This window comes from Castanea sativa, chromosome 6 (assembly GCF_040712315.1).
Source record: "Castanea sativa cultivar Marrone di Chiusa Pesio chromosome 6, ASM4071231v1".
In the NCBI taxonomy this organism is placed as follows: domain Eukaryota; kingdom Viridiplantae; phylum Streptophyta; class Magnoliopsida; order Fagales; family Fagaceae; genus Castanea; species Castanea sativa.
Window position 1 is genome coordinate 30,556,038 of NC_134018.1, and position 19,387 is coordinate 30,575,424.

General features: G+C 35.7%; 1 protein-coding gene and 2 non-coding genes across 3 annotated transcripts; 2 read left to right on the forward strand and 1 right to left on the reverse strand.

The window, feature by feature from the left end:
- Positions 1 to 8,589: 8,589 nt before the first annotated feature.
- On the forward strand, positions 8,590 to 8,738 carry LOC142641826 (small nucleolar RNA snoR2/U65). The gene has a single exon (XR_012845503.1). It is a non-coding gene; the product is annotated as a small nucleolar RNA snoR2/U65 (small nucleolar RNA).
- Positions 8,739 to 8,810: 72 nt separating this feature from the next.
- Positions 8,811 to 8,902, forward strand: LOC142641817 (small nucleolar RNA snoR77Y). Its single transcript, XR_012845496.1, has one exon. It is a non-coding gene; the product is annotated as a small nucleolar RNA snoR77Y (small nucleolar RNA).
- A 1,850-nt stretch (positions 8,903 to 10,752) lies between these two features.
- LOC142638372 (nucleobase-ascorbate transporter 1) lies at positions 10,753 to 17,529 on the reverse strand. The gene is made up of 14 exons (XM_075812395.1): positions 17,309 to 17,529; positions 15,403 to 15,500; positions 14,792 to 14,968; positions 14,029 to 14,129; positions 13,860 to 13,935; positions 13,307 to 13,366; positions 13,033 to 13,220; positions 12,857 to 12,953; positions 12,595 to 12,681; positions 12,258 to 12,316; positions 12,071 to 12,162; positions 11,741 to 11,818; positions 11,497 to 11,657; positions 10,753 to 11,118 (listed from the first exon to the last, which is right to left on the reverse strand). Exons 1-14 carry the CDS (start codon positions 17,382 to 17,384, stop codon positions 10,906 to 10,908), a joined length of 1,563 nt encoding a protein of 520 aa, XP_075668510.1. The 5' UTR covers positions 17,385 to 17,529; the 3' UTR covers positions 10,753 to 10,905.
- Positions 17,530 to 19,387: the final 1,858 nt, after the last annotated feature.

The following is a 19,387-nucleotide window of genomic DNA, read 5'->3' on the forward strand; positions in this document are numbered from 1 at the left end:
CGTTTCAGATGACAAGCTTCACTGCCTATACATAGTAGAATTCCTCTCCTACCCTTCACATTTCCTAAATTTTCTCCCTTGACATTCATCGTCCAGTGCCTCGTCTAAAAGTATTTTCGTGTCTTTAGTCCTCCTTCGTCTATAGCCAGGTACTCTATTCATCCTTGTTCTTAGGTTTTCCTTCAAATTTCAAGATGTCTGAGATTGTCCTTTCTATAGACGAGCACCATGATACTACTTTCAATGGCTCCAATAGTGATAGCTGTAATGGAAGTAATAGTAGCAGTGGGGGGAACACTACAGACGAGGAATACATGTCTGGTGTTCCTAGGATTCCCTTAGAGGTTTTTTAGGAGCAACTTAGGACGAGGGCAATATCTGGGTCTGGGGCTGGTACCTCGAGTGCTCTGTTGTCCACTCCTTTAAACGAGGTTGAGACGGTATATAGCTGTGCTGTAGGAGTCCACTCTAAGACAGATGAAAAGAGGTTAGCATCCCTTAGGAGTAGGTACCAAATTCTAGACGACCTAAATCCTAGGTTAGCTGTTCATGGGGAATGGTGTTGTCAACCCCGTTTTGGAGTAGGTTTTTATGAGACTTACCTTTTAGGGGGTCTTAGGTTGCCCGTTAATACCTTTGCTAGGGAGTTACTCATCAAGTTAGGTTTAGGGATATGTCAGTTTAACCCTAACGTGTGGAGGCTAGTCGTCTCTATGCAAGTTTTGTGGAGGGAGGTGTTTGAAGGGGATCGTCCTCTCACTGTGGACGAATTCCTCTACTGCTACAAGCCCTCTAAAATTTACCAATCCCTTGGATTTTACCAATTCACAGCCAGAGGGAAAGATTGTAGACTAATAAAATCACTTGTCACATCAGATAGGAATTGGAAGACAGAGTTTTTCTTCGTCTCTGGTTTTTGGGCTGAACACCTTATTGAGGTAGGCATGGATCCATTTGCTCCATATACTGAAGAGTTAGAGAACCTTTGTCCTGAAGGTATGCCTATTATCATCATTTTATTATTTTTATTATATATCTTATTTTATAATTGTCTAACCATTTTTTGTTCTCTTTTTTCTGCAGGTGTTAGATGGCCATCCTTAAGCAAGTTCTATCTTGAACGCATCCAAAAGGCTCGTCTATACATTAATAAGGGTTTCCACTCTCTAGTTACCCTTCAACGTCTTGCTACCTGGAGACTTGATCCTGAGCCATCTCCATAAGCTTTAGCTCACGAGCTCACTGTCCGTAGACGTGAGTTTTTCTTTTTCTTTTCTACTTCTTCTTCTTCTTTTTTTATTTCAATATTTCTTTTCGAATGACTCTAAAATTGTTCTTTTCAGGAATGGAAACCATGAAAGAAAATAAGGGTAAGGAGGTGGTGGACGAGGTAACTAGGCAGGAGGTCCAATCTCAGCCTCGTCCTGCCGTTGGAGATAAACAAAAAAATTTGTCAAAAACAATTGACTTGGAAAATCTTCCAAGTCATTGCAAGGAGAAGAAGGCAAAGCACAGGTCGTCCAAGCCTGGGGTTGTCAAGCCTGGCCTCCCTACTCCCAACTCTCAGCAACCGTCCATTCAAGTCCATGATGTAGATTCATCTGATCATGTTAGAATTCCTCCGTCCAAAACTGCTATGCCTACCTTGCTGTTCATGATCTTTTTAAGGTATGTAATCACTTTTACCTCATCTTGTCATAGTTGTGTGTGTGTGTGTGTATATATATATATACACACACACATGCGCACACATATATATACATATATTTAACAGAATTTTTAATCACTTGTGTAAGCAATGTTAAAGTTCATTGCTGCGTCTAGGCAGGCCACAAAGATGGACAAAACGAGGATTTTGCTTGAGACAAGGATTTAGGAGGTCAAGGATGACTGTAAGGGCTAGGTTGAAGTGGCAGCCAAGGCTACAGACGAGGCCAAGGAGCTGCAGAAACTCGTCAAAGAACTTAAAGCTGACATCGTTGAGAAGGACACTCGTCTTGACTACCTTCAAAAGAGGAATGATGAGCTGGGTACCCTTCTTAAGAAAGCCAAAGAGGACGTTGTGGTGGATTTAAGAGCTTCCCAACAGTTCACTGATTTGTTAGACACCAACTATACTGCTGGCTTCGAAGATTTTCACATGGATGCTTTAGAAAACTTCCCTGAAGTTGACTTTAGCTCCATCAATCTCAACCTTGGTGCTACAAGCTCTTTTCTCCATAAGAGTTTTGAAGATGTTAGTATTGAAGACAATGCCACCACTCAGCCTACCCAGAACGAGCCTAACGTTGGGGATAACCCCCCTCAGTGAAAAATGTTTGAAAAATTATCTTGTCATTTGCCTTTTCTTTTTTATGTGTGAGGTCCGCTGTTTTGGACCATTTAAGTCTATCCAAGTACATTTGTCTCGTCTATAATCTTTGTGATAAGCTTTCAAACAATTGCCTTCTAGGGTTTAATTTATAAGGGTTTTTTTACGGTGGTCGTTTACCCTTTTCTAAACTTTTATAAATGAATGTTTATTTTCATTGCTTTATTTACTATTGAACATGTTATTGTTTGGATGAATTTTTCTTTATTTACATCATCCACATTATACTGGTTTTTTAAGTGTGGTCCGTCCATTCGTGGTGTTTAGCTCGTCCTTGTTCAAGAATTCCTTCATGTTCAACATTTTTGCCATTCTTTGAATTTTATAAGTATAACTCGTCTTATGAATGGCCTTGTTACTAGCTTTGGTTTTGCCAACTTTACTTGTCCAAAGATTTAGTAACTGGTTTTTTTTTCTTTTCGTCCATGGTCTGGACATCTCCAGCTCTAGTGTTTACTCGTCCAAAGATTGGATAGTTTCGACTGGTTATATTTTTACCTGTGGATCTTGATTATTCTCGCGTGCACGTATTTTCCCATCCGTTTTTTGGATGAATATGCCTTGAGCTTATTTTTCTTTGCTTTACCCTTATTTTGGGGAAAGCTTATAGACGGTACATCCCTGCATCCAGAGATTTTTGTTCGTCTTAGGCCTTAGCCTTCTTGTGGAAGAAATTATGGGAATTAGATTTATGCATCACATTCATTGGAGATCCAAACTGCATATACATAACATAAAACAACGTCCACAAGCATGACACATGTTTAGAAGCTAGTGCCTTAGGGAATTAAAAATAGTTATACAAACAGATAGACTATGTACATAGCTTCGTCCATCACAAACTTGTCTTTGGATAGTGCATAAGTTACAGTCTAATGCACTTTTTAGAGAATTAAAATATTTAAAACATGCAATAGTAGTAACAAACATAGATAAAGACGAGGGAAACATTTCAACTTCGTCCATGATGTTGCTCATCCAGGCTAACCCTTCATTAATAGTATCTTTTCAGATGCTTAACATTCTAAGGGTGCTCTAACTTCCGTCCATCTAGGGCTTCTAGGTAGTATGATCTCTGCCTCTTGCAATTAATGACCCTGTACGGTCCTTCCCAATTAGGTTCCAGTTTCTTATGGGTCGGGTTTCTGGTTGCCAAAGAGACCCTTTTAGGAGAGGTCCCCAATGTTGAAGCGGCTGGGTTTTATCATTGTATCATATTGCTTAGCCATAAGATTTTTGTATCTTGTTGTCGTCTGCTTTGCATCCATCCTTACCTCATCAATGAGATCGAGGTTAAGATGAAGTTGTTCTTCATTCTCCTTATGCTGATATTGCATTACCTTGTGGTTGGCCATCTGTACTTCTGCAGGTATGACTGCTTTGCTTCCATAGGCTAGTTTGAAAGGGGTTTACCCTGTAGGGGTCCTTATAGTTGTCCTGTAAGCCCATAGATTACCTAGTAGCTTGTCTAGTTATACTCACTTTGCCCCCTTGAGCCAAGTCTTGATGATTTTCAATAAGGATCAGTTTACTACTTCTACTTGTCTGTTCGCTTATGGGTGGGAGGGTGAGGAATAATGATTTTGATTCCAAGTTGCTCACAAACCTCCCTGAAAGGTGTACTATCGAATTGTCGTCCATTGTCAAATAATAGTACCCTAGGTGTCCCAAGCCTGCATACAATGCTTTTCCAAACGAAGTTTTTGACATTCTGTTGTGTGATTTTTGCTAAGGGTTCAGTTTCCACCTATTTAGTGAAGTAATCGATCCTTATTACCAAAAATTTCATTTGTTTGGTTCTAAGTGGGAAGGGACCTAAAATGTCTAGTCCCCATTGCGTAAAGGGCCATGGGGCCATCATCGGGCGCAGATACTCCAATGGTTATCTAAGGACGTTGCTGAAGCGTTGTCACTGGTCACACATTTTGACATAAGCCTTAGCATCTACTTGAATAGTTGGCCAGTAGTAGCCCGCATGGACGACCTTATGGATTAGTGCTCTTGCTCCTGAGTGACTTCTGCATGCTCCTTCATTAACTTCCCTCAACACATAGTTCGACTCGTCCAGAGCTAAGCACCTTAAGTAAGGCTAAGAGAAGCCTCGCTTATACAGCACCTCATCTATAAGGATATACTTGGCAACTCTAATCATCAATCTCCTAGCCTCGTCCTTGTCTTCTAGAAGCCTTCCATCTTTGAGATAAACTATTATTAGAATCACCCAATTTCCTTCTCCTTCAATTTGTTGTACCTCTGGAAGATCTATGCTTGGCATATATTAGACTTGGTCATAGGCTGTCCATTGCTCCCCCTACTGAAGTTGCTTTTGCCAAAACATCCACTTCCATGTTCTCCTCCCTTGGGAGTTGAAAAAAAATGGCTTCTTTGAATCTTTTGACGAGTCGTTTTACTTTGCTGAGGTACTTCTTCATCCAGTCTTCCTTGGCTTCACACATTCCATTCACTCAAATGGGTTTTCTTTTTTGGGTTTGGCATTTTGTTTCTATGGGTTTTGTTTTGTTGGTGGGGATTAAATTCAAATGAGATTTTTTTTTAAAGAGTTTCAACCTATGATGTCCGCTTCTAATGATAGTATTTTATTATCAGACCAAGACACTAATCGATATTTGGTGTAGGCTGGAATTAAACTTCAGATCTCTTATTCAACCATCAGAAACTTTATCAATTAAACTAACTAGAACCCACAAATGGAATTTGTTTGATTTGGAAGAAGAAGACTAGCACAACAGCACCACAACAAATACCAAAACATAAAATAGTAGAATACAAAAAAAAAAAAAAAAAAAAAAAAAAAAGAGAGGAAAAAGATGACCAGCCAGCAATAGGGTTTGTGCTAGAGATAAAAAAGAAAAGAAAAGTAAAAAAGCCATGAAGGAGAGAAAAAAAAATGTGTTGTCTTGTTAGTGGGTCCTATGAGTTTCAAAATATCTACAACAATGCCATTGAGCAATGTTACTCAATAACAAAAAACTACCCTGGATGTGTTCTCAAAATACTGTGTTTAAACACTGTATTTTTGCTTCTCCAAAATCAAAGCGGACTTGTTTGGGATGAAGCAAAGAAAAATGTTGTTTTCACAGCGGATAATCACCATGTATGGGATGCTTACGTTAAGGTATGATCTCCTATGACTTTTTTCTCTTAAATATGTTCATCACACATTTTAATAAAGATTTAGTTTGTTCTCTTTTATATTCTAAAAAAATAGAAATAATAAAAGTTGTTTATAAAACATTACGTTATATGGTTGATCAATTAGACAATTAGTGTAGCCTTTTGTGATGGAAGTAAATGTATTGGTGGAATTTAATTACTATATATTTTTAGGCAATGTTTATTTGGTTTTGTAAATGTGGGTCTTATAGCTTGTTTTACTTGAGGTAGTTGGAATATTATGCAGAAATAGTTTCCATTGGCAAGGCATGCCAGTTAGAAGTACAATGAGTATGAGCAGCTTCTTTTCTAGTTTTTCCATCCATTTTTTGTTCCCCCTTCACCCATAAAAATAGAGAACAAAAAATTAAATTGTAAATAGTTTGTGGTGGTGTTTTGCCCCTTCAGTTCAATTATTTCTCCTTTTTTTTTCCATTTTTTCTTAGAGAGGAAGTTTCGTTTATGGATTTGTTGTTGGTTGTTGGAGTGATTTCATGTTTGTGATTGAAAGGGATTTTGGATGTCAAGATTAACTAAATGATTATGGAGTTACTAACTACACTAGAGCAATTAATGGCGTATCCTCTCTCTCTCTCTCTCTCTCTCTCTCTCTCTCTCACACACACAAAGCAATATAAGAATGCTTTGTAATTTTTGTGCATTGCTTTGATTTTTCTTGTTTGTATGACAAGCTTTGAAAACTGAATAAGACTTGGGAATTATAATCACACATGAAAAGATTAGTTGCTTAGACTGCTTCATTTTATACTTCTTCATTCACTACACTGATTTGCTTAGTTTATGCAAAATAATCTGTTAATCTTTTTTTTTTTTTTACTTCTTTAGAAAAATTCAAAAGTGGGTCCTTATAAAAACAAAGTTATAGACAATTGGGAGGACATTGAGATCTTGTGAAAGGGATAGAGCTACTAGCATTAGGGTAGAACATATGAATGAAATAGTTGAAGTTATGGCTGACGAAGGAGAAAATGAGGTGAATTCTCCCATTACTCAACAACTATGTTAGCATTCTGTATCAACAAGTTCTGCAGTTGAGCCTCACCAAAGAAAAAGGAGCAGGAAAGATCCATTCGTTGAAGTTGTTGCAGAAATTGGTTCCTCTCTTAAAGAGTATTGGTCATCTGTGAAAGAGTACTTCACAGCAAAGAAAAATCAAGAGCAACCACAACCTTCTGGTGAAGAGATACATGCAGTGGTTTCAAAAGTGTCTAGACTCATGCGGCTTAAAATATTCAAAATAGTTGAGAAGTTAATGCATAGAGGTGTAGATTACTTTAAGTTTTTGAAAAGTCTTTCAAATGATGATGATAAAAAGGATCAGATATGACTTCTACTTAGTCCTCATTAATTTGTTCTATTGGAAGTTGTGTGAAAGACATATATTTTGGGTAATTAATCTGGGTCTCTTAATATATAACTTTTTAGTTAATAACTTTAAAATAATTTTTTAGTTTGAGATTTTGAATGTCGTGAAAAAAAAAAAAACCCATACATTTGGGTGTCCTCTCTAGTTGATATAAAACATTTTAGTTGTCAATAGTTGGCAAGATATTTTTTTAATTGGCTATGACTAAAAAATTTTAATCATCATCTTGTCAATTGGATTGTTAATATTACCTCATTTATTTAAAATTAAAATGTAGAATGATTAAGAAAAATAATAATTAATTTTTTTTATTGATCTTAAATCCAAATCCAAATTTACGTATCCAAACAATGAAATTTCAAATAATGAATTTCAAATCCTTCATTGTTTAAAAAGATCCAAACAATGTATCAAACAAAAAAAAAAAAGATTCAAACAAAGAATTTCAAAATCAAGGGACTTCAAATCAAGACATTTTAAATTAATGGATTTCAAATCCAAATCTAAATTCAAATGTTGCTATCCAAATACAACCTAAATTAAGAACGGTAACTTAAACACTTTTGGTTAAACAACCTTACCAAGAGTCCGTTTGGATAGAACTTATTGCTGAAACTGAAAACTGAAAACTGAAAATACTGTACAAAAATAATTTTTTAATGTGTAAAAATTACTGTTCATCCCAAAAAGTACTGTTCATTGGCCTAAAATCACTGTTCATGGCCAATGAACAGTGACACATGCGCGTGGAAAAAAAAAAAAAAAAAAAAACTGCCCAGACGTGGACGCAGCCTCCTATCCAAACGCATTCCAAACATAATTTTTTTAGATCCATAGTTTTCAGTATTTAAACACTAAAATTTGTTGTTTGAAATCATTTACCAAACAGACAATTTATGATAAAGAAAAAATAATGTTAGAGAACAGACCCAATGTGCTTGTAGTTGCCCAGTTGCTCTCAGAAAAAAGAAAAAGAAAAAGAAATTGTAGTTGCCCAGTTTTGTAGCGGGTTAACGGGCACCTTGTTTTGCGCATCCCCTCTTCCGCCCAAAAGTCCCTTGTTTTTATTTTGGGCCGTAGGAGCTGGTCCAGAAATCGGCCCACAAAAAAGCGAAGTGGCATTGTTGGTAAATAAAATTAATTTCACTAACCCACCCTCGTGCGGCGCTATGGTTAGAATTAGGGTTTACGCCTCTTTGCTATAAAGCTGCACTCATTCTCTTTCCCATTCACATCTCTATCTCTGTCTGCTCCTCTTATTTTTTATTTTATTTGGTTCATCTTCTCAATTAGGGTTTAGGGTTAGGGTTTTCGATAGAAGGAAAATTCCCCCGATGAGGAAGAATTCCCATAAAATTGATAGGAAGTGCCGTATGACACGTCCAAAATGCAGAGCAGGTTAGGGCTGCTAAATACTCACACAGACACAGAGTCACCGCTTTTCCCAATCAACCAACCATATCAGCACACCCCACCCTCCGACGATTCGTCTCCCTTTTACGGGGAACGGCGTCGTTTGGTGTTGTTGCTCTTTGGTCGGGGGATTACGTGGCCTGTCTGTGTTCTGCAACCCTTTCCTTCTCTGTGTGTGTGATTTTAAACGGGTCTCTGAGGGTCTTTTTTTTTTTTTTTAATTTATAATTAATTAATTTCGTAAGGTCCGATGCCACGTCGCCGAGAGCTATTACAGCGGTGATCGGTGATGCTATGATTGGACCAAGAGCGATTCATTGTTTCGCATCTTGATAGGAACCTGTGGATCTCATAAAACATTGGTCCACGGAGCCGTTTTGTGCGATTACATTTTTTATTAAATTTCCTTCTCTCTTTTTTCGCTTGCTTTTTTGTTTTTAATTTTAATTTTAATTTTGTGTTCTGAAGCCTATGATGATTGTTCTTCTTTTAGTTGGAATTACCGGCTGAATTTTATTTTGATGTCAATTTGACTGGCTGTATGTCTGAGGCTTCATTGGTACATTATTTTCTTTTGTTTTTTTGTCTATGCTTGAAAAAATATCGGATTGATAAGTTAAATAAGTCTCTCCTAACTGTTAAGATCTTTGTGAGCAAATGGAATTTGTTATTATTTGGCTACTTGAAATACGTATCAATTTTTGAAAACTATATCGTATGAAATTTGAACAATTTAGATAACTAATTCCTTGAAATGATTTTCCTAAAAAAAATTCCTTGAAATGATAGGGTACGTACAATTTTTCTTAAAAAATGCCAAAGGGCATTACAATTGTTCGTCTTAAAAAAAAAAGGATATTGAGCAAATTAGGGGAAAAAAAACAAAAACAAATAAGACGGTACTCAATACGAACTGGTTTCTAAAATAATTGTTATTGTTCTTTATTCTATAAAAAAAATGCTAAACCGATGCACTTGGTGCATTTTAGTTTTGTAAGACTTCACTAACAAAAATGCGTGAAAATTTCACCACAATAGAGAGAAATCATAAAAATTGCAGAATTGTTCAGCTTTCTTGAACTGTTTTTTAGTAGTTTTGTTTTTACCTAAAGTGGTAATAACCATTAATGCAGGAGGATGGCCGAGTTGATTAGGCTGTCGGTCTTAAGGTGCTTGTACTAGGCTCAATTTAGGCCCGACTGAGTGTGTTTTTTAGTTTGAATCCTGCTACCTGCACTTTGAAAAAATTAGGACTTTAAGGAGGAACTGTGGAAAACTAAAAAAAAAAAATCATCTAACAAGTCCGGGTCTAATCTAACAAGTCTGGAATCAGAGGTTCCCCGAATTGTGCTTGGAATTTGCAAATAGGGACATTTTCAAAAACCTAGATTTTTTCCTAAATCAAATGGCCCGTTTTATACCCAAATATTTTTCCTAAATCAAATACTTCTGGATTGAATTGGCTAAATTAATTTGCGTCTCTATATATCTATGGACCTGATTCCATTGATGGCGTCTCTTTCAAACAAGACAAACTAATAGTTCCACCACTTCGGCTGTGGCCAACAGCACGGTTCTAGAGTCTAGCTTCAGCCATTATGGGATCTTTTTCGTCTATAATCTCAAAGAACACCTAGAAAATTTCTGACTTGTGATTTCTTGAAATTACTTATATTTTTCATAGCACCAGTTTGTGTGCTGATTTGGTTGTGAGCTCACCTGACTGACTTTGGAGACCAAAGCAACTTGTTTTCCAACATTTCTTGAGGAAGTCTGATGCAGAAGGGGTGTTATTTATGTTAAGAGTTTATACAACAACAGGTTGTCTCTCTTTTAAAGGTACTAAAATTTAAAACACATCTTTGTTCCACTTGGTGTATCAAAAATTGAACTCCAAATTTTATATTCAATAACAAAGGATTTTTTATTAGTTGAACTAACTAGAACTCACCAACTAAGAAGAGACAGAGATTAATTGCTTTCTTTTGAACCATGTTCAATATGAACACGCTTATGTTCAAGTTTCTTTGGGATTTTTTTCACCTGCAATATTTGGCTTAATAAACCCATTGGCACTGCTGTCTAGATAAATTGTCTTTGTTTTTGTTCTGCATTCTTGACATAATGCTCCTTCGCGACTCTTGGAGACTTAGAATTAACTATTAACCAAATGTGGCTAATTTATTCCAGTCCTGAGCAGGAAATTATAACTTACATATATATACATATACACAGCTTTTGAAGATTAATATATACCATTAAAAAATATTGAAGGCAACCTTGATAGTTGATATTGACTGAGAAAGAGAACTGATTTCCCTTCTTTATTATTACATCTACAAAAGCATGGATTAAATGAACTACAATTCTAATCAGGACCCTGCCACAACAGTTGGCCCGCAAAAAATTGTCACCTTGAAAAGAGGAAGACTAGCATTTGCTAAGAATATTTGCCAAATAATCTTTGCATTTACAAACTCTAAGGAAACCTAATTTGAGAATGTTAACTGAAATGCATTGCAGAAAGAATAAGTTTGTTTGGCTGGCCGTGTTGAACTTGCTAGGTTGGAGGGAAGAACCTATTAAGATTGAATGGCAAAGTGTAGAACTCTTCATTTCTGTTATCACCTCTAAATGTTCTGAACTTCACCCACCATGGCATCCCTCGGTCTTTCTTCGACTTCTCCACTTCTAATGTGTTATCAAGAAACACTGCGACAATCAAACCCACTGTCGCCGGAGACGAGAATATGGTATTTAGAAATGCATTAAACTGCAAGGATGTCATTTAACAATCAGGCTAACAATGTTAAATAGAGAATAAAAAGTTACCAAAATTATCTTCAAAGTGGAGAACATTTTAGAACAGGTCTGATATATCATTGAATATGAATGCAGAAATTTCTGTTTTGGAGATTGAAGTGTTGGTGAAATTATTCACTGCACCCGGTAGACTACCCTCCACTCACACTAAGGTTGACCCCATATGTGTCCCGCACATGGGACCCATATTTATGTGAGAAGGTGTAGTCCACCTGGTGTACCTAATAATTTCTCAAAGTCTCGAGGAATTATATCTGAATCTCAATGAAAATATATTTGGAATGTTGAAGCTTATTACAGTCAGGGCCAAATTAATGATAGTACTCACCCATCCAGCATTAGTATGAACCAGACCATGGTGTGAAGGATTCCAATATTCATTGAAAAATTGCGGGATAGATATCCCAAGGAACAGTGAAAGCCCAGTAATGATGAGATTTCTCATAGAATTCATGTTGGTGAATTGAAGAAATGACAATCCAACTGAAGCTGAAAACAAAGAAACAAGTTATATTAAAGAGAGGAACAAGAAAAAGGTTGAAAACCTGATTTCAATGTAGCTAATAACATACCTACAAGGCCAAAGAGAACACAGTACAATGCAGCAAATATTGGGAAGGGTATAGATGCAAACACAGCTCCAAATTTTCCTGCAAACATAATGGAGTGAATAAATCATACAGAACAATTATTGGATTTGTAATTGGGAAATCTTAAAAGCTTACCACTAGAAGCAGCTGAAATTTGTAATTGCTAAAAAGAAAACAAAAAGAGAAAATGCAACAGCAAATACTTTAGACTTTAGATCCAGTCTGAACAGCTCAGTGAAAAATGAACTGAATTTTCACCAATTGGCATGTTTATCTCAGTTCTCAAAACAACGCCAAAAAGATAATACCAACCTAGGGTGGAGAAGAATATCATGAAGCCTGCAGAAATTTGAACAACTCTGCGACTTCCTACTCGGGTTAATCCAAGGAGTCCTACATTTTCCCTGAAATACATGACCATGATTTCTGTCAAGCTATATTTGTAGGCAAAAGAACAGAACATCAGCGAGCAGCTATGGCTCATCTAAGTGTGTCTTACACAGAAACAGTTGAACCAGTGCATGTTCCAAAAAGACCATCAAGCAAGATTCCTATTCCCTGCCACAGTGAAAAACTAAAACTACTCAGCTCTTTCCAAGAAACATGAAAGTGATGAAATATATCCACACACAAAAAAAAAAGCTACAACGTCCAAAAACATGTGACCATAAGAATTGTGCGTGATATGTGGAAATTCAATTGTAATGTACAAGCAAAAGGGTGACAGGTGACACATTGCAGAAACTCTGTCAGCATTGTTACAACATGTGAATTGTACTCAGGAATAAGTAAATCTACAATGAGTCACAAGTGTGTCAAAACAGCTCACTGCTCACCTGCCAGCCAATGCCCCGGCTCAATACATAAGCAGGAGGTGGAGTGGCAATTGCCAACCTTGATGCTGCCTTGTATGCACCAGTCGACTGCAGTCAAATGTACAAGTTATAAAAGGCTACTAAAGAGATTGGATATCTAGAACCACATAACAAAGGTGAAATCAAAAGAGCTATCTCTATCAACTGGTTCCTGGGATTCAATAGGATATACCATCAATTATGATAACAATTTAGAGACACTTTTAAGAAACTGAATAAATACCTCGACCATTGAGACAAGGACAGCCGACATCATGGCAAATGAATGACCTGCTGAAAATGTTGGTGGGCCCCACTGCAGAGGGTAGGGAAACTTGAACCTGAAATAATACAAAATTTCAGAAGCAGCCCAAAACACAGCACAACATAAGAGAAGCAGAGGTTAGCCTGTTGAGATACCATGGGGCAGTAGATATAAGATCTGCTCTGTCAGTACGGCAACTGGTCTGTGTTACACCGCGCTTGCCTCGATAAGCCCCACTAGCAGTCAAGATAAGGGAATAGATCCAAATGATTGTGATACAGATCAAAACCGGAAACCGCTCAAAAATAGGGACCTCTCTAAATGGTCTCACGTGCTTTAGATACTGCAATTCACACAATCCATAAGTGATGGAAAACAAATACTTAGTAAAATAATAGATTACCCCAAAAATTATACAAAGTCACTTACTTGCGACAACCCAATGACCAACAACAGCATCGGTATCCCAATTTCCACACAATTGCCCAACTGAAACAGACATTGTAGTAGTAGAATTGTATTGATTTTCAAAGAGAATGATAAAACAACAAGGCAAAAGAGAACATGAGGTATCCATTATGTACATTGAGCACCATCAGTCAGAGGAACATGCTGCTTATTAAGAAACAAGGTGCTATTTCTTCAGTTCTCAGCAGGTTAAAATTAATCAAATTTTCACATCAATGCATGTCCTAGTTGAAATTGAAACATTGCACAAGGTTTGAAGAAAGCTAGATATATTCAAGAATGCAGTCAATTTCTGATGCGTCTAAAAGTTGAAGCTAGATGCTAGAGTTTCAAATTCTAGTTCCTTCGCAAAAAAATGATGATATGATATTTGTCAATAACTAAAATATGATGCCTCCAATGTTAGAAATTTTGGTGATCTATAATAAAATTTCACCACACATCAAATGGAAGCTCCTCTTTCAAAATCAACCAAATGGATATTATAAATAGCCTCTTTCATAGCAATACGTACAGCAGGAAATCCACGTTGAAACAATCCCAAGCCGACCAATCCAACCACCGGTGCCATACCAAGAGGACTGAAGAACCTGTGAAAGAGACCCTTATAATAGTGAATAAAACAATTATTATGAACAGGCAGTTCAATCATTTTATTACCAATTAAGCGCTATCAAACCTACCGTGAAAAGAGACCCCAAACTTGGCTGTAACCTAGGATAATTTGTATGCTTGAGGCTACAATTAAAGCTCCCTGAATAGCTCGCATAGTTTGTATAAATCTCTGCAAACCAATCACATGGGAAGATCCCTTTCAATACCCTACCAAATAAGAAAGTGTAAAATTCCTGAGAAGGGAATAAAATTCAGAGAGATCTCTTATGAGACTCAGGTTGATATTGAAATGTACTGTAACATGAAAGCCACAGTATTTATGGGTCATTTGGACACCACATTCCAATAAAAAAATTTCATTCTTCTACTCAGTGCATTAAAAGTGAAACTTTGTTTGCATAAATTTAAGAATATAACCATGCATATTCAATTGGAATTTTAACAATTTGCCTTGAATTATGCAAATTAATATCACTTCAGTCATTTTGGCAGAAACTCCATTTAGCAATGTAAGCTTAAGCTCCCTCCTGCCTTTTCCTCTCAAAGGCCAATCTTTGTACACCATGAAAAAGCCTTTGCTTCTATTTCCTTTCAAGAAGCTTGCACTTTTTTTTTGTAGAACCAATCTGCCTAGGTATGCACCCTAGAAATAGGTCTGACAAAAACCTAAAACTCTGACCCTCTAAAGTAATATCTCGCAAATGGAATAAGCCTCTAGTTTTATCAAGACGAGTATTCTTGTCAATTAGTTTTATGTATCAATTTATTTCCATGTGGTTCCTAAAGACCCCAATATTTTTTTTTATAGAAGGGGAAGATTGGACAACTTACTTCATGATCATTATTAATCTGCCGCAACTGGGAGTCGTTTACAATGTAAGCTACGGGAATGACATAAGCAAAGGAGCCTCCGACAACTGCAGGCAACCTGGTTCCAAAAAGTGCTTGAAGAAGTGTGTTAATGCCGGCCACAAAGAGTAGAGTCTGTATAACACGTGCTTTGTCTCCCTGGTTGTGACCAAGAAAATTGTTTGAAAAGTGGGGGGGGGGGGGGGGGGGGGGAAGAGAGGAAAATTAAGTTAAAAGAACAAATTCCTGATCAACCATATATAAAGAGTTCTGCCAACATCTTTAGTCCAAAATTCAAACATATAAAAATTAGAAAGTATCCAATGTGTGGTAAGTTTTGGACAGAAGGGAACAAATTAGGAAAGAAAGTGTCACGGGAACTTGAAAATCTTAAGCAGAGTTTCAACCTAGAGTACTGCAGGTGGGACCTAATGATTTGAGGGTTCAAAATACCTGCATAGTCCCTCTAGTAAGTCAAGAGAGAAACCAGCCTGTACAGTATGCTTCTACAACAAGTATCAATTGAACTTAAATTGAAACATGGTTGCTAAACTGAAAAGGAGTAGAGGAAGTTTATCAAAAAACAAGCTTACATCAGTGCCACCCATTGCAGGGACAAGCAACGCAGGGATCATTACACTTGTGCCCAGCATCAGGATGTAGTTCTGAAATGCCAACAGGATTGTTTCAACTGCAAGAAAAAGATTAAAATATAAACAAAAATGAAAAGGTGAAGCAATCAGCTTACCGTGTATTGGCATGAACTTTCTTTAAGAGAATATAAAGAAGATTTTACATCTTGATTTTGAATTGAAAACTAACACTGTTCTCAATCTGAGTGGAGTATGTGTCAAATTTATGGTAAACAAGTCCAATGAATAATGAAAACTAGCAGCAATTACATGTCTTCGAGGATTGGGACATAAAAACATCAATAATGTCAAACCCCAATTGGAGTTGACATTCATCAGGAAGTTTAACACGAATAATTGGGCCAAGAAGTAATTGTTTATATATTTATCTCTTCTTTTCTTTTGGTGCTAGATATCGTACTGAAAGCCTATCCGGTAATCCACACACCTAAGTTCTAAAGCAATTTCAGTAAAGCAGCCAAAATAAAATGTGGTTACCGTAGTTCTAGAATTCCTAAAATTCAAGGTCCCTCCTATTCGTTAAAAACAGTCTTCTTTCACTTCAGCCACCATATATATATATATATATATATATATATAAGAGGACCAATACTAAAATAGATCAAATGAAGCAAGTGAAATAATTTACTTAATTTCCAATGGGAGGTAATAAAAACAATAAAATAGTTAAATGTAATTCTTGTTTTCTTGTTTCAAAGGGAACACATTGATCCTTTCATGAATCAATATGTAAGGTAACATTATCAATGGCACGACCATTAACATGTGCATAACTAAACTGCATTTTCAAGTTGAGGCCAAGTTTGACACGTAAAAGAAGTGTCAAAGCCTACAAGGTATTTTCGTCAGCAACCCCACAAGCAAAAAAAGAAGCAGCTGCTTTTGGCTCTGATGGGTAAAAGAGTAATTACAATATATCCTTAGGCCCATTCTTAAGAAGTTTTTAGAGTGTTGTAGACCCGTGATGTACATAAAACATAATAAAACAATTGGAATGTCACTATATATCTACTCCAGCCGCAACCCACCAAAAGATTTCGGGGGTGTTTGGAAGAGTAAGGTGAGTTATGTTGTTTATAATTGTGGGTAAAAAAGTGCGTGAAAATGTAGATAATATTGTTTAAAAGGTGTGAAAATGTGTTTAAATTTCTCATTTTATGGTTTTTTTTTTCGTATCATTTCTCAGTAACCAAACAAAGCATTCATAAACAGAAATTTTAAAAATTGAAAAAACCAATAGAGTCCCACTCATTGTCAATATCATTAAAGCACAAATTTCAAAAATATTTTTGATCTTAGAAAACAGAAAGCTACAACATAAGTTTACAATTTCTGTCATCCATCATCCAAAGAAAAAAGAAAGGGAAAAAAAAAAAAAAAAACTGTGTCGATCATCAAACTCAAAACCAACACTAAATTTTTAATTTTGGTTTTATATTTTACAAGTTACATAAATTCTTTCTTTTACAGGGGTCAAGTTTGTAACTTTGTATGCTACGAGACCACAGCGCCTGAACTTCAATGGCAGAAATACCAGTGATTCCAACACTGTCTCATTACTCACAACTAAAGCTACACTTTTTTTATTTCCTCGATGAATACTAAAGCTTCACTGCAACTACTTCTATTCCCACAACCCATTTCTCTTCCGCACCATACCCTAACAAACCCATATGAAGAAGAAGGAAAAAAAAACTACTTTGCAACTATATGTGTTGTCGCACAAGTCCATTTCACTCTCAAAATGCCCTTAACCAAATAAAAAAGAAATAAAAGAAAGTGAAAGAGAAAGAAAGGAGCCCCTTACAAAACAGATGTATACAAACTACAAAGAGAGAGGGCATACCCCAAGGAGGGTTGGAGTCTATGCAGTACTCAAGGTCTTGGAGCTGGTCCATGGGATGGTGAGTAATGTCTGCCATTGGTGAAGCTTTGTCAAAAGAGCTTCACAAAACTCACTTGCACAACACAGCCAAAGCAAAAATAGTAATGAAACAGAAGAAGAGGAAGAGGAAGAAGAAGAAGAAAAAAGAAGAAAAGAACAAAAAAGTAAAAGTGAAGATATAAAGTGAACAATAAAAGTAACAAAAAATTTGAAAAATAAAAGGAACAATATGCAAAGCAAAACAAGTCCCTCTGTCACGCTCCCTCGCTGATTATAGCCCAGTTTTTGAATCATCAGACTCTTTCTGTTTCTGATTATAAAAGAAAAAAAAATACCCCTATTTTCACTTGCATTTACAGTACAGCCATTGGGGGCCCACCTTTTTTGTCAAAATGGTCGAAGTGTCAGTGTTACAGTGTCAGTGTTACAGTGTCACTCACCAAGTTGTTTTGGTAAAATTATTTGAGGTGAGATTTTTTATAATATTTTAAAATACGGATAAATAAAGATGTATATAAAAATGTGTATAATGTTGTTTAAAATATAAAAATGTGAATTTAAAAAACCGCACAAGACATCTAAAGAACACAGCTCTCCTCCCACGCACACACGCTATATTAAACGGTGTCGATTAGTGCATGGAGTAATTAAAAGGACAATTGTACCCTACTCCTAGAGACCCTAACCTATCCCATCAAAAAAATAGAGACCCTATCCTATCTAGTACACTTCGTACTTGTAAACTATTCTATATTCATCTTCAAGTCTATTATTGAATTTTTGGGTAAGGCAAGGTCAGTGGCATACGTAGATTGTAGACACGTGTTCAGTGACAGTTGTTACTGGACACACGCCGTTCCTTAAATTTTTTGGATGAAAAAGTTTATTTATAAAATTTATTGTAGTTTTAGTTTTAAAACCTTACTTCATAAAATAAATATTATTATATATTTTAAAATTTTAAGAATTAAATTACATGTTTTTACCTTCTAAATGTATATGTCAAATTTTATATTAATCAAATATTATTTACTATATGATCTATAATCTTATATTTTATTAATGATATAGCTATTGATCTTTAATTTTTTAGAAATTTTGTAAGTTTGGTGTATATAAAAAGAAAATGTAATTTTATGGTGCATTTATTAAAACTTATTTTCAATAAAAAGATATTGAGTAAAGTTATAGTTTTAAACTAGAGTCAATTTTGTAGTTAATTTTTTTTTTTATTACTATCTTGTGAATTTGTTTATTACTTTTATGTAAATTTATCATTTCTTTTTTCACTACTCACGCATCGAATGATTGTATAAATAAGTGTGTAATTACTTATAATCCTAAAATTTTTCTTTGTTAAATATGTTCTCAATTTATTATCATCATAATAAGATTCAAAAATGTAACGTGAATTAGGAAGAGATGGTTAGATATGCAATTACACATCGAAGCCTCTCTCTCCTCATCTTGGGTCTTGACAATGTGGTACAACAATGTTGTACAAGGCACTGTTTTTGGGGGTACAATTTGGAAGGATCGGTCAATCCAGCCCAAATTTATATGTTTTGCCTTTAAATTCTACTCCTAGCATCCTTATTTATTTATTTATTTATTTTCCTGAGGAAAACTCCTAGCATCTATTAATAAGAATGAATAATGTAAACTTGCCCAACAAACTTTATTTGGACCAAAAAAAAAAAAAAAAGAACTAGTAAAGGGCACACTTTAGTAATATGGCACATTAAATTGGTACTATGACTAACAAAGTGGACGGGTTATTATTCAATCTAGACCCTCTAGAATTATCAGGTCATTCTGTTAAGCTTAAAAGTATCATAATTCTCACATGTAGTCTAAAATATAGATAACATCATGTCATAATTTTAAAAGAAATTCATATGAGAAAAACCTCAAAAATTAGTTTTTTTGCTAACATTAAACCAGAGACGTCATAATTTAGAGAATGGAATAATAATATTATTAACTCTCAATACTTTTTTAAGTTGTTAGCAAATTTATCTCTTTTTAAATACCTAACAC